Here is a 22,574-nt window from a genome sequence, read left to right on the forward strand (position 1 = left end):
AGAAAGAAAGAAAGAAAGAAAGAAAGAAAGAAAGAAAGAAAGAAAGAAAGAAAGAAAGAAAGAAAGAAAAAGAAAGAAAGAAAGAGAAAGAAAAAGAAAAGGAAAAAGAAAGCAGCAAATCCATAATGGTTTGCTGGTTATACTCTGATCTTGCTTTACTTTCAATTCGTAAGCAATTCAGTGATAAGATGGGTTTCAGTGTTTCACCTGCTTATTGAATACAACTGAAAGCTGTCACGGAAGATTTTCCTTTTTCCTCACGATAAGAGAAAAATACCTTTTTAAAGAAGGCCAGTACATAATACGCCATTTGAAATGCTAGCACCAGAGGCCTGGACACTCCCTGTCCCCGCCATCAGTTGTTCTGTGTCTGGAGAGCTGGGAGGGGTGGGTGGGAGGGGCGTTGGAGGAAGCAAGAGGGCCAGGTTCTCGACCCCTCCAACCAACTCTCCTTTCACCTCTGTGGGATCTGGGGCTGTTTAAAAAACCTTGAGCAACACCTCTCTCATTGCTACTGGGGTAATCTCTCATTAAACAAGTTATCATCTGGAGGAAAATAATCTGAGATCTGCAGATCACAAAACAACCCCGCACACCATATATTTTGACGGGATACCTAATCAGACCATTGTCTGTTTCAATACTCCGCTCAGAATGAATGTCAGCTAATTAATAGCTGCATAAATCATCCCGAACCAAGAAAACATCAAACTGATAATTCCATAGCCTGTTTCATCATGGCCTGACTTGGAGACATCATTTCGATGTTTTAAATTTAATGTAGTATCCTTTACTTTTGAAAACCATGAGGTGAGATGGACACTATTATTGTAGATATCAACCTAGACAATCTCATTTTTTCATACATGAAGACCAAAGGTACAAAAAACCTTTATGGGATATTAACTTGAAGAACAACTTTGTAAACAAACAAACAAAAAGCCTGGATTAAAAAAAGAACCTGAGATAGATATGTATATAGATATATATCTATATATATAACTTCTTTTACTCTGGTGATAGCTCTACACAAAATGTGTCTTATTAGTACACGTCTAAGTGCGTATTTCTGAGTTGATAATTCAATAGAAACATTTCATGCTGGAGGGATTTTATGATTAGACTATGAGCTCCACGATAGCAAAGTCCATCTCTTTTTTTGCTCTCCATTTAATGTAATACCAGCATAGGGTGGATGCTCAATAAATTTTTGGATACAAAAACAAATCACTTAAGTGTTCCCAATCCCACCCAACTCTGTATTTTTAAAAAGTGGGGTTCATAATCATCACGTATTTCCACAAATACCTTGTGATTTGGCCCCCTGTAAAAAGAAAATTGGCATCTCTGAGCTTAAAATTATAGACGTTTGGTATTAATAAAAATTAAAGATGGAGGAATAATTGAGTAAGAGTTCGAATGAGGAATAATTCAAACTAAAAAATATGTCCTCGTTATCTGTTTAAAAGTCATAATTCTCAAGAATTAGAATAGTTGTTACTGAAACCTTTTCCAAGAAACTTAATTATTTTCACATATTTCTCTCTTCCCACACACATCTTCCATTTCTGTGCTTTGCATGATTGATTGGGAGAGAATGTTACACGATCATTCATGAAAGCTATTGTCCCCTCGCCCGGACGTTCCCTGCACTGTGTTACACAGTACTATGAGAGTATTTATTACTTCATAGCATAGTCATCTGTAGCTTGTGATTATCTTACTGACTGAAAGGTAAGCTCCATATAGAAATGTCTTGTCAATTCCCTGTAGAGTCTGGCCATAGCTAATGCTAATTACTTCTCAGCAAATAAAATAAATTACAAAAACAGGTATCCATTATTTTTAACCCAAAATGGGAAGCATGTATGAAAAACAAAAAGACTAGCCCAAATTGATGATCCTTGACAGTAAAAGACAGTGTCAACAACCAGCAAATCACTTTGCAAAAGCGAGTCCCAAATTCAATGAGCTCTGGAAAGGCATTTAGAGACTGCATACTTTAGGAAAATAAAGTGTATTTTAATGATTGAAAATAGATGTGAGTCTTTAAATGGAGAAGTCTCTCTAACTGATGGCAGAAAAGACAAGAACTCTGGGTTTATTTTGCAACAGCTTTCTTATGTGGTTCTAAAAAGAGACATGTATTATTCTTTGGAAAATGCTCAATAAAAACAAATTGATGCTAGTGACTAACAGGACTCTTGCTGCAGAATATCTAACAAATTCAATTTAGATGTTTACTTAAACTTTTCAAACCTCCCATCTTACATTATGACCATGTCAAAATTGCAGTGTGCAATATATTTGTCAATACTGTTTATGAACCTTTGGGGGGAAATAAATCTCAAACATTAACACTATGCAGACCTCATATATAAGTTTTACAAGTCTCTTATTGCCAATTTATAGGTTAGGTTCAGAACTATAAGGCACAGACATTTCTTAGAGCTTTTTGGTAGTCTCATTGAAAAGAATCTGGTCAAACAAATTCAAAGATTATGATAACAATGTAAAAAAGAGTTTAATCAAACAAAATAACCTATATCATTTCATCTCAAAAAGAGAATGTCTCAAACTGCACACTTTCTCAGGTAACTATGCTTTTTACATCTATAACTCCCTCTATATAAATCAATGCCGCTGATCACCAGTATGGGTAAAATAAACACACGTATTCATATTTATCTCCACATACAAAACTAGTTATATGTGAAGTGTTTAATAGTCTTAATTCATAATGGAGTGAGAATTATCCTTTGTCCAATCCAGTAATCTGTGCCTCTCTATATTAAGAGATGTGCGAACATAACTGAAAGATCTCAAAATAATCAAGGTCAAGTTAAGCTACTTCAGCAATAGATCTTCAAGCATGCACAGACTTTGCTTTCATTCCATTCTCCATTGCCAAATCACATTTTCTTTAGGCAAACAGAAGATAAGCATGACTAAAAGTTGAAAGCACATCTTTAGAAAATATATATTTAAGTTATACCATTAAAAAAGGAAAAGAATATAAAGTACTTTAAAAAACCAGGCACGACAAAAGCAAAAAAAAGATTTTGACTATACCTTAACACAAAGAAGAATTCACCCTAACGACTTCTACTCTATGTATATAGTGAGATATTTCCTTATACACAGAACAGATACAAGTTACATCAAAATTCTAAAAAATAAAATATCTGATATTGTGGATACTATTTTCACATTATTCTCACCAAATGCATGATGTGGCTGCCCCAAAAACGGAAGAAGCAAAGAAACAAATTCTTCTGACCTTAAGATGCATTAATGGGAGGTGACGGCCCATTTTATCCTAATCAGACTATTTCTCAAGCATTGTGTTGCTTCTAGGCATCACTCTTCAAGAGAAACAAACTCTATGACATTTCTTTGATGAAGAAACCCACCAAATCATGTCATTTGAGGAACAGCTGAAGAGAGACAGGGAAGATACAACAGTTGAGTTGGAAAGAAATATAGACTTGTTCTGTATAGTTCAGGTGGAAAGAATTAGCATAAAGGGAGAAAATTCCAGAAGAAAACCTGAGGCCCTACTACGAGCAAGATACCATTCTGGGTGTTTTACATTTGCTCTTTCCCTTGATTTTCTCAGTGAACTCTTGAAATTGCCATTATCCCCATGGAACAGATGAGAAAATTGAGGTTTAAACTTGCCCCAAGTTACCCGCCTAGACCTCAGATATGAATCAGCTCTGATTCCCACGGCCATTTAACTATATTATACCATATCATACTATATCACACTGCTTCCCTGGGAGGTCAGACATCCACCTAGACTAGAAAGAACTTTTGAACAGAGTTCTTGCAGGCAATATTTGCTTCAGGAGACAGTGGATTCCCTATGCCCCACACAGCTGGATCATAACCTAAATAATGGTGTGGGAGACTTGCGCACAGAATATGTGCTTGATCTGGGTGATCAAGCAACTCTGAAATTCAATACATATCCTCTGAAAAGAAATCTAGTTGAAGTTGTATTAGAGTGACCTTATGGTGAGGATTACGGGGTAAAAAGATACCCACTTCTTTTTAAAGGAAGGATATATTTCATATCCTTGGATAAACTGTATAAAGTAGTTGGTGTCTGCATCTACAAGTAGTAAATAGACTCTATGTCATTGAGTGAAAGAGAAAATTGCTCTGGACAAGTCAACATTTGATGGTTGTGCTTTCTTTTTGCAAGACTGTGTCTTCTAGGCCAGAAGGATTGGGCCCTTGGCTTTTACCTCAGTAACCACCAAAGAACCCCAGAGTGCCAAATAAACATATATGGAGTAATAAGTTGAGTAAGAAACGAAACAAAGTCAAAGGCTTCACTCCAACTATGTCTTGAAATAAGAGCTATTTGAAGAATGGCAAAATTCATTTATTACTAGTCTGCATTTATCTGATAATGGGTTGGGTCACCCATTTGTCAAGCATTTTATAAAAGGTAAAAGTATTCAGCTCACTAATATTTTTTAGGAGAGTAATAATATTGCCCATTCAGATTTCACATACTGATTTAATCATAAGACTACCATATTTACCTCAAAGATAGTAAGTACTCTTTCAAGAAGCTTAACAAAAATATTATAGGAATGAAGCACAAAGAATTTTATATATTCAGGAATACCTCAACTCTACTAGGAGCTACATTACTTATAGACAGCAATAAAAATAAGTGATGGCCCAGAAAGCATGGAAAATAAAGAAAATAAAGACCTTAACTGAGAAGAAGGATTTACCTTTCATTCTTTTGCACCTGTTTTAAATATCCCCAAGAAAAGTTTTTTACTTCCTTAGCTAAATACTCCTAATTTTATTGCTACAATAATTAACACACAGGTATTAGTATCTTTCCCAAAATGCACAATAAACAATTTCCCCTATTAATGGCTAAAATCTACCTGGAAAAACCAATCAAGGGCAGGTTAATTAAGTACTAATTAAGCCATGCTGTCCTGGATTGTGTATGTATGCATTTGGACTGGCTGCTTACTTTGACATAATGCAAATGCTATAGACGGTGTCTTGGGAAAATATGCTGGCTCAGTTGAAGGAATATATGGGTGATATTTAAGTACCTATATATTTAAGAATTATTTTATGTTGGGGGCACCGGGCTGGCTCGGTGGGTAGAGTATGGGGCTCTTGATCTTGGGGTCATGAGTTCAAACCCTATGTGGAGCATAGAGCTTACTTTAAAAAAAAAAAGCTGGGAGAATTATTATATGTTATTATATAATAAGAATATATTTAAGAATTCATTAACGTATTATAACAAAAAATGGTATGTAATAAATATACTCGTTGCTAGTAGGGTGTGCATTATCTGCCAGGGTACTGTTTTATGAATTTTCCATCCTCATAGTGAATCTATGAGAAAAGTACGAGTTTCATTCTGATCTTACAGATGAGGGAACTGGAGTAGGAAGTTAAGTGCTTTGCCCAAGTCATGTTGCTATTATGTCACAGCAGCCAGGATCCGAACTCTAGCAGTATAGTTCTAGGATGTACATTTTTACCCAGTAGGCTTTACCTCACATCTCCCTCTTTTGTGAAACACACTTTACTTTTATCACTGGACAAGAATTTATATTATCCTTAAATTATAGAAGAGATGCTATGAATTAAGGTCCACATCATGCAGACACACTGAGACTCCCAGAGAAGTATAATTCTTGAGTCCAAATCTCAACACAAATAACTGTATCTTATTTATCCAATTCCAGATTCTTTCCAGCTGAATACAGTATTTGCCTTTGATTATGTACGTGCAGATGTGGCTGTATGTCAGTAACTTGCTCATTGAATTCCACTTCAGATGAGGCCACACTGGAAGTGAAATAGACAAAGTGCTTTACACCAGTCTTGGATTTCTTCGATTTAGTTCCTCCCCTTTTAAGGATCATTATTGCTATCTGCATGATCTTATTTGCATGAAAGATGATTTCTAGTGATTATTACTATTTGTAATAATCTGTATCAGACAGCTCCCTGGCCAGCTCTTACCTGAACTGCAAAGTACTCTTGTGGGCTCTCTGGGAAACACCAAATATCATAAACTGCAGGTGGCTTGTGGAATTATTCTAACTGCAAGCAATAGCACTTCATAGTAATGAAAAAGAAACGTATTTGTTTCTTAACTAAGTAGGTAAATAGCCTTCTTTATTGCTACTCCTTGGGGACCGACGATTTTGGAAATAACATATCAAAACGGTAGGCCATCAAAGCTCATTAATTTATATTCAGTTGTTTCAGATGTGTTTCCGTTATTGGAGCATGCTGGATTGAATGTTAACTTTACCATGCGTGAGTATTAGCATTTCCTATGTAAAATAATGACTTCTGCCAGCGAAATATGTTATCTAGTGAAGAGCACAGGGCAAGAAGAGCCCTTATGTTTGGACCACTGCAGCTAAAGATAAAATGTGCTCATTATAGTTACTGTATTCTTTAAGTGAAAAGCTCTTACAAAATCCTAGAAGACGCTTCAACAAGGCAACCTATATACTTAAAAGTAGTAAGAACGTATTTCCTTAAAATGTTTACTTTAGACATAAGAAAAATACAATTCCCCTAAATAGGCCAAGTTAAGTAGATTTTTTTTTTAAATTATGTTTGCTATTTTTCATGTTTTAGAAGGGAAAATGAAAGAGAATTACTACAAAGATGGCTAATTGTAAATAAATTACAGTACACACATGCATACATATGTAACGACTTATATAGCTGTAGGAGGTTTCAGCCAATTAAAAAATATAGCATCATCAGGCTCACAGTAATTGTTTGATCTCCTCCCACAGACTGTACCACAGCCGAGAACCCTACATGTGGGTTTCCATCCTTTCTCTAGTCTGTATTCCTCTCTATCCCTGGGTTCCTTTCAATGCTATTGTTACAAGTACTACTGCTCCCCTTATTAGCATATGTGAGTCTTCAACAGCAGACAAAATTCTCCACAAAAATAGTGCTCCCAAATAGTGCCTTTCACTAGAGAAAATCACCCAAGGCATACTAAGTTAAAAAGAAATGTAAGTTTTATACAAAAGCAAAAAGTGATTCTTTCCCAAGTGATTTTCATTTAAAAGCAAAAATCAGCGTTCATTTGTAATGTACAAAATTGTACAATTTCACCTCTAAATAACAGAACTTACTTGTATCCGAATTCCAAATCATAAAATCACAAGTGATTAGGGAACTGAACACAGTTTTAAAGCATGCCTGCTAATATAGGTGCAGAAAGAATCACATGTGCAAAAGGAAAAAACAAAACAAAACAAAACAAAAAACAAAAGACCTTCCTTCACGTAAAACGAGAATTAACAAAGGAGAGAATAATTGTAACTTTCAACAGTTCGCGAGTATTCAAAATCCGTGTTCTTCAATTTCTTGAACTCTAACAGGCTTTCCTGCCTTTTCTTTTTTCTTATGTTTATGAGTACATTTACTCATTCCTATGCTCTGTTATCTAAGTAAATATGGCTAAAAATTCACGACCTACCTACTCACAGCCCTGCAAACAGGAAAATCAAAAAGGTCACTTAATAAAAGGGGCGTTGGCTGCTGAGGGCGCGGACTCCTCGCGGACGTAATACATATGTAAATATGGCGCTTTACGTAAAACATCTTCAAATAAAGTAGTTGTTTAATGTGCGTCTTTCATTGCAAAGGGTTAATCAGCAAGGTTTACGTTTGGGAATTTTCTGAACCATGCTCCTCCCTCTCCCGTAGTGCAGCCAAAAATCATCTGACAGGAAACATAAGATTAAGTTTGTCCTACCTAAGCGAACAAAGAGTGCTCTGAACAGGCCACCGGTTTACTGCAGAGCGGGAACTTTTCTAATCCTGCTGGAATCTGCAGTGCTGCTCAGAAAATATCACGGAAAAAGTTGTTTTCTTTCCTCTAACATCTTGTCTCTGGATCATCTCATTTTGGTCACACTGCAGATCCTGCTGCTTCTCCCATAAAGGTTAACTTAAAGCTCCAAAGATAATCATGTGGAAAATGGACATTATTGATTCCTATGGTCCATTGTTCCCCTATCCTAAGTCCCTGAAGTTCAAGTTCAATCTGGAATTACATCATGTCTGGTTTCTCCTGGTTACCAGACGGCTTGAGACGTGACCACAGCTACAGAAAAAACAAACAGCCTTCTTCACGCTTCAGCTCCCCTATCGATTCAAACGTAAACTTTTTTCTTTCTCTCAAGTATGCTTCAAGTATGGAGCATGGTTAATTTAGAGATTAAGTTCCAAATTAGATTATCTAATGGCATCTTAATGGATTGCTGACCCATTTCCTGTGGGATGGCAGCATGCAAGTCTGGCTGGAATACAATTAATTTCTTAGGAAGTGTTCTGAAGAGTTTCCTAGATAAAAAGGAAATGTTGTGCAAATCTTTCTTTATAAATGGAGAAAGTTAGGGAAAACTACAGCAAATCCCAATGTATTTTTCAACAGCCAGATCACTGATTGTGTGTGTGTGTGTGTGTGTGTGTGTGTGTGAACACCATATCAAGACTGTTTTCGAGAACGGTACCATTTTTTATTTCATAACAGGTGCAAATGATTTTTTGATGGGAATGGAGCAGTTCTTTTAGAAAGAATACTCAGATGCAAAGAACACTAGTCAGTAACCCCACTACCAAACAATGGACATGTGCATTTTTGGCTTCTGCAATTCTCCTCCTCCTCAAACCAAATATGCTTCCATTCATCTACCTTATCAGCATTTCTATCATAGTCCCAGAGTGGTGCTAGGGGCCCAGAATGGTGAGTAAGAAGTTGAACATTTTGAACACACTTTTGAGCTGACAGTTGAAAAGGAAATTCAGCACTCTGAGAATAAAGCTCCCCCCAGGAACTCCAGGAACAACCCAGCTGTTGTGCTGTAGTTATGTGTCAAGATAACAAACTGAAAGCAGGAAATGCTAACCTAGTGAATTTGTAGGGATGGTCTAAGTGTAATGTTGAAAGAAAAGTTAACTCTTAATACTACCTAAGGACAGGAAACATACTGTCCTTATCATATATGTGCCCTATGCCTGGGTATGCGTGTAGACACACACGCACATATATGCGTGTACCCACATTTACGCATGCGCACGCACACACGCCATGCATACATCATATATGTATTTGCATACAAACATGGTTTGCAACCCAATATTGAAGATTATTTTTGTTTAAATCTTCATCCTTCTATCATTGAGGACGTGTATTTTACAAAGAACAGTTTATAGACAAAGCAACAGAGATGGTAAATGGTTGAGGACAGTCTTATGCAAATAGGGTTCTATGTATGGCATGAATGCTCTTACTCCTTCCTTTTTGCCCTCCCTCTCCTGACCAACCAGATCCAAATAATCTTTACTGGCTGCTAAATTTCTCCTGGGAAATCAAGCGACTCTTTAGAATTGCAGTAATAAACGACAATTTCTTACAAAAACACATGTAAAGTAACTACAGAATGAAGTATTCAACTCAGAGAAAGGAACTGCTAACACATGTAACATGGAAAGTACCTGATAAAAGTCTCTTTGGTGCCATTCAATTATGGCATCAGCAGAGACACAAAAATCCTTCCAATTATTTCAGTGGAATCTTCATTTATTCATTATTTCAGAGGCTGAGCAAATGGTTTGTGTAAACATATCCTTCAGTAACACGTGCATGTTTATTTTAGCCATCTGAAGGCTTCTTCTATGTTTATATAAGCCATCAGACACATACAGCCACTCACTTGTGGCTTTGCTTCTCTTGAAAGGGTGAAGGCAGAGAAGAGGGAATGAAACAATAAATCCAGTTGCTCTTTTGCATAAAGCACCTCCTCCAATGTTTTAAAATAACTAATGTTTATATTATTCTTGGATTGTCCTTCGGCTTTCTTTTTCATTCAATTATATTGCTCTTTCATACTTGATAGTACAAGCCATGTTCAGGCTATAGTTTCACAAAAAAAGAAAGCCGGTCAGGGAGTTAACTGCTATGTTTGTTTATACCTACATAACTCACATATGCCACAGTATAATTTGTCCACATCGGAGGACAAAGCGCAGACACAACAGAACAGCATCAGCAACTCATCACCTCTTACCCTCCCAAGAGCTGAGCCCCTCCTGACTCAAGAAATGAGCCCTTCCCCAACGGATTTCACTCTGGGTTAACTGCAGTAACCTTTGGGTTAGACAGAAAAATTCACGTTTTCAAGGTGCAAGCAACACACACACACACACACACACACACACACAGAGCTCACAAAATTCCTAGGTCAAAACAACAAAACACCTTCAGGGTTGCAACCTAAATAAGTCTGTGAAAACTTTCCGATGGAGTCTGCCATGGTTCCTAAGGGACTATTTCTCCGCTGGAGTGGGGGTGGGGCCGAGGGGGAGGGGGATGGAGGAAATCTTCCAGCTTTGATACAGTGGCCCAGCTCCGCAGGCACTGCCGTTTCCAGTCCTGACCAAGGTGCTGCTTGTGACCTGGAAACACGTCTACAGGAGGATGGGCTTAAAGCAGAAAGGGAGGCCACCGCGGACAAGGGATTGTACTAAGAAAGAAATGGCAACAAACAACAATCAAAAGAAAATAAAACGAAGCAAAGCCAAAACACAGAGCAAAACCCAAACACCTTCTTAGCTTTGCCCTTTTCTACTACAAAGTCTCCGGGGGATTGCCTTTTGTTGAAAACAAAAAGCAACAACCACCACAAAAATAGCCTGATAGTTTCTTTATTATTCCATTATGACAAAGGCAGATTATTTAATTCTCTGGTTGAAGGGCTCTACATTTCTCAGATATTTTCAATTTAATCAGATAATTTTAAAGCTGCAGCAGTGCCCTGATGATTTTAGATGTCTGTTGTCTGCCTTAAAAGTAGTAGTATTGCAGAAGTTTACGATTTCCTTTTTCAATAGCTTTTCTAGGAAAAAAAAAAAACCACGAAGTTTCATAAATAAGCACAGAGCACAAACTATAAACCATGAATGTGTTATGAATATACTGCGCCACAGACACAGCCTATCTGTATTATCAGATATGGACTCTACTATTAGAGTCCTATTAAAATAAAAATTGCTGTCTTGTTTGAGCATATTTATTGTAAACTGCAGGATACTTAGGTTTTCAGAACTGCGAGCACCTGTGTCAGTCACCCAGCATTTGGGACAGCCTGCCACAGAGATTCAATAAACACCTGTGGAATGCATGAATGTGATGGCCACCATTATCAATGATGTGCCTTCTGAATCATGATAAAAAGGGAATAAACCCAAAAGCTACCTTTATAAAGCCTTTTGAAGTATTAAAGCCATTCTCTATATTCCATTAACTCTTTTTCAAAAAAGTGTTACTATCTTTGAGAGGGGAAGAAAAAAATCTTTCCAAAATGAGTTCTGAGTTTCTTTCCAACTCCTTCTAACCTGAAGCTGGTTACCACACCAATTTTTTCAACAAGAAGGGATTTTGGAACATGAACAATGCTCTCCTAAGAACTAGGTGTAGTCATCATATTAATTCACTCCGATCCATGTGTTCTGTGGTGATTCATTGTCCACTCACCTTTTCGCTTTCGGGGATATCAACTTTCGATTCAAAAAATGACTAGGAACTGGGTGCGGTTATATTTCAAATCACCAATAACATATCTTTATTTGGCTTTAATGTTCTTTATAGAGGTGCTAGCCTACTTTAGAAGTAAATGTCAATCGAAAATCCACAGATTTAGAAGTTCACACAGCTATAGCCACATTTAAAAATACGAGTAGACTTCACCTGATTTGCAGTTCTTATCAATACGGTAAGGTTTAGATGCAGACAGAGTCCGTTTCGCTGACTGACAGAGAGAACACGGACTATCAGGAAGTTATTTAATCAAATTAAATCCAAACATGGTGTTATCAAATCCAATTAAATTAACTTAAAAATAATTAAGATCACTTAAATAAGACATTTTCATTGGATTTAATTCATAATCTTATTAAGACTATTTAAATAAGATGCTGTCCTTGTGCTTATTTTCTTTTTTATAAGCCTATGTTGTATTTTTTTCCAAATGGAGGAATTATATAAGCTTCTTGGGGAAAAAATTAAAATATGTAAAAATGTATACATTTTAAAGTGGATGCTATACCAATCTTTAAAAAGAGGAAAAGTCCTATCGTATTCGTTTTAGGAAGAGTATTAAAAAAAAACTCATTACATTTTTAAATGGACTCCAAATAATTTTCACCTGAATAAAACTGGACATTTTGTTAATTGAATTCTTTTAAACTCGACTCTTCAACGGTTTCTATCAAGTAAAATGGAGATGGGCAACACGTTTACAACTGGTATCAGAGTATGTACTTTTCACCCAGGCATTATAATTATAGCGGGGTTGGAAAATTATGTTGGCTCTACTTTTGGTGAACTCCTTATGGGATTACCTCACTCTTCTCTATAAACTTTTATCTCTTATTACATATGATTATGCCATGAATCTTAATTATTTAATTTGTCAATTTGACACAATTTGATCTTTATTAAAATAATACATAAGAAGCTGACTTAGCACTACTAACTTTCCAAAACCAATACACGAGACAATATCAAACTAGTTTCGAAAATGAAGTTTTAGAATAATTTTCTCAGCCAACCAAATAAATTCAGTTCTCAATGATTTATATCAACGAACAGCGGTTAAAACTTTATTTCAACCAAATTCCTTCTTTAGCTATTGATTTCAACAATCTTCTGACCCCAGAATTAATGAGTGCCGCCAGTTAACAGTTTAATTGACTAACCGGAAAATTTTCTTCTGGCTTTTCCCTTCTGACAGGGGAATAAGTGAACAGTAAAATGGTTCAAAGTTAGCAGTAGAGGAAAGAGCTGAAGTGAGAAGAATCTATAATGCGAAAAAACCAATGCTTTATTAAACCTCCAATAGCTGAAAAATCTTCCCTAGAACTATGATTTCATTTTTCAGGTCCTAAGATCTAAGTGTCAAACCTTCTCCCCGCCCCACCCCCAACTTATACACTGTTGAAAACATTTGACAGCACTTAGAAATTCCCATGATCACTTAGCATATGCTACAGTCCCAAATTAATTTGAAGTTGCATTTACATAAGAAAGAAAGGAGGAGGGGAGGGAAAGAGGGATGGTAAAGCCAAAACAACTAAATTTTTAACATATATTTTCTGTAAAGCTGGTTAAAAACAAAACACTATAGCTCAGGTAATTTTTAGGTGTAAGTGTAGGGTTGGAAATAATTAAAATGTTACCTTTGCCAAGTAATTCCCAATGTATCCTCACTGGTACTGGGGTATAAATGCCTGCCGTTTTGATTCATGGTCCAGTCACAAATCCTCAGCTGTCAATTGAAACCTAGCAGTCAGATATGGATCGAGCAGTACTACAGTTTTTAGTATTTAAATGAACACATGCAAACTAGTATTGTACATGGCATTAACCTTACTTTCCCAAGAGGCAACTTAAAGAAAAAAAAAAAAGCAAAAGAAAAACCTTACTCTGCAAAGCAAAACTTCCTAGACTCTTCTTTTTTTTAGAAAAAGCTACTGCAATATGCTTCTCTATTAATTAAAGCATACAAGAGAAATGAGGGCTTAGAACATCACAATTAGCCATTATTAGAGTACAAATTGAGCTGAAATAAAAGCAAACGTTAATATTCAATAGAGAGATATATTTTAGGAAGAAAATAAAAAAAGCTTTTTTTATGCAACATACCAAATCATCTGCACTGAGTAAAATAATCAATAACTTTAAGCATGCAGTTTGCAAAACACAGGAGACATGCAGTTTAGAGGAGTAAAGACCCCATCTCTACGTCCCCCCTAGCTTACGTTTAGAAGCATCAAGGCACTCTGTTTTAGATGTTTCCTAATTTTGTTTTAGCCAAAGAGGCACCGTTTAGGAAGAGTTGATAAGAATTTCTATTTTCTTTTTTAAACTCCGAGTAATGGTATTTAAAACACTTTACCCCATCTGAATAGAGCAAAGAATGCTCGGAGTACAAGCTGAAACAAATTCTTCCCAGATCTCAGAGTCCTCAGCTCTGCCCTTTGGAAGAGCGTTCGAGTAACCCTATCCAGCTCTGTTTGGCTCACAGCTGCCCTACAGTGCTAGCAGATTTATTGAAAAGATATATTGCTTATTTTTATGCTGAAGAAAGTAAACTTATCTGGCTCTGGGCGGGGGGACACCCCACTAGAAGATCATGGTTTTTAATTGTTAGATAGCCATGCTGTAAATGAACTGCATCTCACATTGTAAAGTTGACTTACAGCAATCCACTGAACCCTGTTTGCTGCTTTTCAGTGAGGATTTCTACAAGATGATGATTGCAGCCAAAGTGCCTTTAAACTGATGATAAATTATTGTAATCCTTTCTGATAATGTTATAGCTAAAAAAACATTGGCTATTAAGAACCTTTACCTTTCCTGTTAGACCAATGAGTTTCTACACATTCTAAGTAACAGTGATTCTGCGAGTTTTATAATAATCGTTTTGCACACTTTTCTACAGATCTATGAGTCTCCAAAAATACCACCTTAAAATTTCCAAAACACATGTTTTCATTATATTGATATTTTAGTTGAAAGTAATTTTATGAAGAACTGAAAAAATTCCCTTAAGGTAGGTCAGTAGATAGGTAAGTAGGTAGGTAGGCAGATAGACAGACAGATTGATAGATAGATTGATAGATGGCCAGATAAATAGATTGATAGATACATAGACTCGTCTCAGAATGTATTCATGAAGAAGCCACAAACCAGTAAAAAAATTAAATTGGAATGAAAAATATTCTTAAAATGGACCATCATACTTGCATGATGGAGAAAATGTATACTTGCTTAGTTTTAAAATCAAACAGATCACAAACTTTATGGCGAGATTTTTGTCAAGTTCTCCAAATGGATCATCTAATCAGTAATGCAATGTGATGGGGCAACCTGAACTTGTTTTTTTACAGCAACAGTAAGCCAGCTGTCTATTTCAAAATATGTTTTTTAAAAGCAGTACTATGAAAATAATCTAAAAACAGTTAAAAAAAAACGAGCTTGTGTAAAGATGACCTTAGGGACCACTTATTGATTCTGCTCTAGTCAGTGAAAATCCTAGTTTTCAGTCAATTAAATATTCTCAAGAATGGAGGTGTCTCTTCACACACAACTCCTGATAATTCTGCTAAATTCAGGTTAGTTTCTGGGGGGCTCTCAGCTTAGATTGGACTAGTGCTCAGAAAAAGATGCTTTCACAAAACCATGTGAACCTAAATATTACTCGCTGATGAAGTGACTTGTCTCACAAACAATTACAGGAACCCTATGTCTCCTTGAAAGGAAGCATTTGTAAACTGCTTAGTTTTTTGTTGTTCACATTGCTCATGTTACGTTTGTTTGTTTACCATCCTAAAATATGTCAGGTGGGCTACCTTTGGCCACATATGTAACATTTAAAATCAATGTATTTTTGAGCTTTTCTTTCCTAAGAGTAGTCCCAAAGGGGTTAAACCTGACTATAGCTATTCACTTTCATCCATACTTAAGATAAATTCAATAGGAATATTTTCTTTCAAACAGAAAATATGAAATACATACAAAATGATCACTGAATGTAGTAGTTAGCAGTAATCTAGATGCCAAAGAACTTAGCAGGATATTAATCTGTACTGAGTTAATTTCCTCTCCGTTACTGAAAATGAAAAATATAAATTACATTTACTTAGTTACCTAGATTGTGAGGTAGCATTTATGAACATTCCCAAAAATTTCTGAGGAGACAGGTTTATACATGCTTATTTGTTATAAATGACTTAAGCCAAGTCACTTAAGCAAGAGTCTCTTCAGGTTTTCTGGTCTTACTTTATTAATTAACCTTCTTTTGTGCAAAGCATCTTTGAATTAATAAACCTCCTAGTAAAGTGAAATTTTAAAGGTGATGGTGTGGTAGGGGAAACATATAATTAAAATAGAAATCACCTCTTCACTAAAGATTTCCATGACATTATTCCTAATAAGATCAATTACGAAGACTGACAAAGACAGTTCTGACTTAGCAAATTTTGAATAGATTCTAGGTGATAAAAGGTTAATACTAGGTGTATTAAAGCTTCCTTTTGGGGCATGTTAAATGTTCTTAGTATTAATATAAGTCAGTATCCCCAACAACGAAAACTTTTTACATTATGCTCTAAATAAATTTAAAACAATAGGTGACAATGTTATTTGAGGTTGGCATGATGGTTTCCCAGTTTCTGTCCTGTGAGGGAGTCAGTGTTACATACTTTAGCTCTTGAGTCTTTTTAAATTAAATTTTAAAACTTTAACTTTAAGTGGTACCTAAGCTTCAATAACACTGTAATGGCTTTTCCAAGTATTTTCCCTCAAAAATTAGGAAATTACTTGCTTTCTCCAATGTAATCAAACTTAAAACACTAGGTACTGATTAGTTTAGAAATTTAGTCTATTAAAGTTGTCTGTTAGTTTGGAGATGGATAGCAATTCTTATTTTTGTAACAATATAGAGTCTTCGACAGACCTGAGCATATGCATATCCTTATAGAAATGCACACTCACATAAATAATTTTAATTCTTTAATTTATATGCATCTATCAATATGAAATTAGACTATCTAGAAAATTAAGGTAAAATTTATATTAAAACAATTATACCCAGAATTCCAAAAGCAAGCAGAAGGTGAGGTAAAGAAGTAAGATTCTCCTCCAGAAAAGCTATGAGTAAAGGGTTAAGGTGGAAATAGTCCAAACTAAGAAAGAAGTGAAGGTTAAGTTTTCACTGCATATGTTCTTAGGATGGAGTTCTATGAAGTCTCTGGAATAAGAACATTGTTCCTTGCCTACAAGGATGGGTCCAACCAGTTTCCCTCAAAAATCTACATAGGAAAAAAAAATCTACATAAGGGAAAACACCTAAGATTTGAATCATTAGCCTTTCCTACACTACACTCACATAGTCATGTAGGTAGCTGACAGCCATAAAGAATCAATATTGCTTGTGATTTCAGAGTTAAGATTTTGTTTATTCAAATGAGGGCCCTCCATTGTTATTACCAGGGGCTTTTGTTAAATGCTTAGCAATTAGCTTTGGGAACAAAGGAAAGAAGGTAAGCAAAATGTTCTATTTTGCTAGACTCAGCAAACAGGCCGATGAACTAACAGTCCCTCATGATGACAACAGCTCTCAGTTGAACCAATAAACCATTAAACTGTAAACAGAATAATCAACACAGGCAAATTTACCTTCTCACTTTTTTTTTTTTAAGTTTACAGGGACCCTCAGGGGAATAGCTTGAAAGGTACATTTTTATGTTCTCAGGTTTTTTTCATTTCTCCAGATAGCCTCAAGGAAACAGATTTTTGAGGGGTAGAGGAGCTTTTGAGGGGATGCTTAAAAAGATTAACACTCCAATATCCAAACTCCCCTCTAACTCTTAGATTAGTAGAATTTTATTTTATTGCTATTATTAATTACTCACCATGGAGCAAATAAAATGGCCTCTGAATGAATAGGGTGTAGCCTTACTGAACAAGCAAAATGTTCAGAATGAAACTGTTATATGTAAGACATATAAAACATTAAAAAAAAAGATATTCAAGATCATCCTGGTACCTTAAATTCTAATGTCAGTTTCTGAAACCCATGCTTCTTGATATTTAATTGAATCAGTACAGTAGAATTACTTTAAATGGGTATGCAAGCCCATGAACAAAGTGAACATAACTGATCATGAATCATAAGTATCAGAAAATGAAAGGTTTTTTTAGATGGAGACTACTTTAACTTGTAAAATTTAAGGTTTCATGGGAACTCAGAGATTGTGTAATTCCACCTCTACATTTTCCTTTCCAAGATAAGGATACAGGACAGCAAAGTTTATGGACTTGTCCAAGGTCAGACATGCCCTGTTTGTGTCAACATTAAAACCACACTTGCAAACTCCTAATCCCTGGTTCTCACCCAAGACACTAGTTTGCCTATCACTGTTCTTGTCCTACTCTGTCCTTCATGTGCAGCCCAAGAATATTTAAAGCTAAAATGGCTATAATTATAAGCTTCAGAATTTCCTCTACTTACCTGATTCAACTTAGATTTTTTAAAGTAAGTATTTTTTTCAGGGAAGAAGATAATTTTTCCCTTGTGATTTTGTTGATTGAATTTAAGGTTACAGCAAACATAACTTTATTTTTACATTAATTAGAATGGTCTATCTGGACATTAGCATTTGATAACTACTCAAAGTAAGTTAATAAATAAATGAATGATCAAACAGACCATGGAAGGTTTTTTTAAAACTTAAGAACTAGCCAAAAAGCTAAACATTTGCATAGCCGTTATTTTGACTGAAACTTCCTTTAAATGTGTTTCCTCTCCAGCTAGCATATGTGAAGAGTGACCTCTTATCCATTTACATACCTACCCAGAAGTCATGTGATAGGGTTTTACGTCAAGCTGTCAATTATGATAACAGACACAATAAGAACAGCCCAAGTGTTGATAGCCTGCTTCCTGACTTTATTGAAAAGTTTGTTGATAGTCCACTTGTGTCCTTTCAATTGCTTGCCTCTAATAAAAGACTACCTTTCCAGTGGTCTCAATATACCTAGCTTTGGCTTTGCCATTTGCCAGGACAAACAACATAAAGAAATTTCAATTAATATCTTAATTAAAAAAAAAAAATCCTACAGAGGCAATGTCTTATTAGGAAGGCCATCTGGTGTAACAGAAATGTCCAGTGTAATGAAAAGTACCTCCAAATTTGAGTTTCAAAACTGTATCAAGGAAAGTGTTGAAAATATTTTGATATAAGGTGGCCCAGTAATTGAAACTGAAATAATAGCATTAAGTAGTCATGCAAGAGATGTAACATGCTGAAGCTCAAGCACCAATAAAATCCATGCAATCGTGTACATAATGCAAGGACCTGAGTTGATCAGGCCATGCATTCATTAGATCTAATAAGTGCTATACACAGTCAGGAGATTATAATTTTGAGAGATGAAGAAAACAAGCCTTACATCTTACAAACTAGAGCTTACTTGACTTTGTTGTCTCCCTTTGGAAAGGCAAAAGGGACCTCCCATTTATTTTAGCAAAATCTCAAATCTATATCAAAAGTTAATATGCTTTTCAATAGCTGGTTCAAATAGCAATCTTTTATTTCCAAACAAGAAGCTTCTTAGCTACAAACTTTTATTTCCAACTTGCAGTAAGATTTTTTTTATATGTTGTACTGATGTATAATAGTTAAAGATTTATGTTTTTATTATAACCTTCCACTCAAATAGAAGGGTGAAAAGTTAATGAGGCCTTCTTTGATCCCACAACTTGCAATGAGAGCAAAGAAAGAAGTCCTGAGATTTAACAAATTCATTATGAGGTTGACCAGATAAGGAACTGGTGTTAATTCAAGTAAGTTGTCTCATATTCACCATTTATGCTAAAATCAGTAGACTGGATTATAGAATAATTTCTGTATTTTATGAGCAAAGTCCAACACTCTGCTATAGAGTTCCCATTTTGTCAAAGAGACAAAACTTGGGACATATACTTCCCTCCTTGCCTATCATGGTGAATGTGCGCCGTGCACTCCGTGCAGTGTGAGGAAAGGTAAACACTGCATTCTGCTAAACTTCTGTGAAGTGAGGTCAGAGAGGAGGTCCTTGACACTTGTGAAAAAGTTCCGAATCATAAAAAAGACATTTCTCAGGAGAGACTACAGAGTTCAGTTTGCCAAAGCAGGACCCAGGAGTTCTTTAAGCCACCACACCATCTTCCAACAGAAAAGTTAAAGAAGAATATGGAGCTCCAATTGATGTCTGCTTTCAAGATCTCCCCAAGCCCATAGTGAGCGCATGAACTAAGTCAATCATCTCACAGACAGTCTAGTTCCAGACCTTGAACCACACAACACACAAGACTGTGTTAGGGGACAAAGGAAAAATTTCAAGTCCTGATCAGCTGGCATGAGCTGATTATTATGACCAATTGGAGAGGATTGTTTTTAATGGCAAATTATCAACTGGTTTCCATGAATCTTTTTGAATTACTCTTCATGATTATGGATTTTTTATTTTTTAGATTCAAATGAGATATCAGTATTTGCAGGGACAGGTGACATTCCTGTGTCAGAAAAAAACTAGTTATTTCAAGTCAGTTAGCGACCAATAATAATCAGTAATAACCATTATCAAGGAGCACAGAAATGTATAATTACTAATAACAGCTGTATGTGTACCAAGCTGATGGGCATAAAAGCATATACTTTTAGGAGTCAAATTTGCCAATATGGACATATTACTCTTACAAGTGGAGTATAGGGTTAATTTTAACATTGGCCATCTCAATCGAAGAAGGCCAGTGTCCCTGTGTGTTAGAAACGACTATATTGAAGGGTCTGCTTTATTTTCATCTTGTGGAAAGATTATTTATAAGATAGTCAGAATTATTCAACAATTTTAAATTTATCGTTAACCCTAATTTATGTAGGCTATATTAAAGTTCTTTTCTGAGAAAAAAATAGCACAGCACAATGCACATCAATACTTTTCATAACCTTAAAGGATAAATCTTTATAAAGCAGCCGCCAATAAACTGAAGAATGTACCTGGTGACAATATTTATTCTTAAGGGGTCATGTATATTAAAGGCTATGGGGAATGTTTAAAAGAACTCTCTCAGACTAAATCCATTGCCTTTCTAATTTTGAATTTCTCCTAGCTAATATAAAATGATTGATTACCTTTATTTCATGTACCCCTTGATTTTCCTTTTCATTCATCACTGAGTGCTTTAAACCAAATGCATTTAGAACCTGCTGTTACAAGAGTGGTCTCTTTTAAATCTTTGTAAAGTAATGAAAGGACACAGTAAATCAATCTCATTTCTGCTGTGCGAAAGCATAACCTTTACTCTACTTAAGTCACTTAAACTATTTCTGTCCCTCTGTTCCTGGATAGTAAGCCTGAAACTTCAGCTCAGTGGTTCTTTTAAAATTTAAAAGCATAAAAGTAATAATGTTTTAACTGGAACCTTGCTTCAGTAATATTCATGTATAGTATGAGATGCATGTACACGCATTTTCTGCATGCCTCAAAATTGCAGCTCATTATAAATCTGGCATATTGAGCTTCTTCATTTCAAAAACTAGCACTAAGTCTTCCATTATATACAGGGCAAGTTATCCATTTGCCTGGTAAATACCAATCCTCAATAGAATTGAACATTACATGTTAGGCTCTGAAGCTTCTATAGCTTTTTTCTTCCAAGGATCAAGACACATTGTGCGTTCCATAAATATCAACCGCATTTGACCAAACAAATATTATTTATATTGTAAGGGGTCTTCACTTGACATTGCCCACTTAAATAAGAAGTGGTGGTCTTTGATGAGAAAAGTTTATAGTTCCAGAACTCATATATATATATATATATATATCTCAATTAAAGTATGCTCAGAACTCCATCTACCTTAAGACTCACGCTTTCCTGATGCTTGCTAAGTTTTCTTGATTTATCTTTGGGATATGTGAAAAAAGAAGTAAATTCTGCATGATGAAATTTTATGATCATAATTTCCTGAGCCTCTAACATTACTCATAAGTGATAAATATAAAAAAAAATATTAAACCTGCCATAGGTTAGCACAGGGGGATGGGAAGACTGCTTCTAAATACATGGAACTGGGTATAATCTAAATGTGTTTGGGGCTAAAGGTTTAAATAATGGAGGCATGTGTCTGTGAATTAAAAAATTAACTACAAAGTAGAGATGTGTCATAAAGAATAATGCAAATCCCATGGTAAAAATATTTCTGAAAATATGTGGAATGATTTTTAAAAGAACAAGTCTCTAAACCTATAAATCCTACATATGTTTTTAGAAAACACAGTGAACATATACATTTGTCAAATAGAACCATATTATAGTAATTATAACACATTTCACATTATAGCAATTTTAGAGGTGAAAAAAAGCAACATTCCAGAGAATTATGTTGAAAAGCCAATGGCGGGCAAAACCGCTAATTATTATTTGGTATTTCTGTAACTGTGTACAGATGTTTTCAGTTAGTTCTCACTCTTTTTGTTTTGTTTTGCTTTTTAAAAATCTGGCACAATGTCAAATATCTTGAATAAGCTATCATCTTTATGATTCTTCTCTGAACTCTGCATGTGGTGACCTTTGATCTACGCCGTCTGCTACCTTGGTCCGCAACTGGGCAGGACTTGGGAATCTTGCGGGAGGCACAGAGAGAGATACAACACGAGCTAGGCGGGCAAGTCCAGAACAAAAGAAGCAGGCATGAGTCCCTGCGCGGGCTGACCACATACGTAAAAACACAGATGCAATACACGCTCATTCAACTTTCGAACGAACAGCCAGTTAGTTTATACCAGCTTTTTCTTATTCATGATAGCCTATTTTTCCTTATTTAATATTTTGCACACTGTTAATTTCAAGCCGCTCTGCTATCAGAACTTGAGAGCAGCAAACATATGCATCATAAAAACATATTTAAATTCTGAAGTGTTT

At 35.5% G+C, this 22,574-nt stretch overlaps 1 protein-coding gene across 8 annotated transcripts in view; it reads right to left on the bottom strand.

Moving 5' to 3' along the window:
• Positions 1–22,574, bottom strand: part of NFIB (nuclear factor I B) — a 228,990-nt gene that overhangs the window by 1,255 nt on the left and 205,161 nt on the right. For 6 of the 8 annotated variants that reach the window (XM_073880803.1, XM_073880802.1, XM_073880801.1 and 3 more), the window contains one exon: positions 13,279–13,367. The exons of the other annotated variants lie outside the window; for them this stretch is intronic. In XM_073880803.1, coding sequence (XP_073736904.1) covers positions 13,279–13,367 — 89 coding nt within the window. The remainder of the gene's footprint in view (positions 1–13,278; positions 13,368–22,574) is intronic. 8 annotated transcript variants of the gene reach the window in all.

The sequence above is a fragment of the Callorhinus ursinus genome, unplaced genomic scaffold (assembly GCF_003265705.2).
Source record: "Callorhinus ursinus isolate GAN/ISIS: 27379988/994484 unplaced genomic scaffold, GSC_fseal_2.0 scaffold39, whole genome shotgun sequence".
Classification (NCBI taxonomy): domain Eukaryota; kingdom Metazoa; phylum Chordata; class Mammalia; order Carnivora; family Otariidae; genus Callorhinus; species Callorhinus ursinus.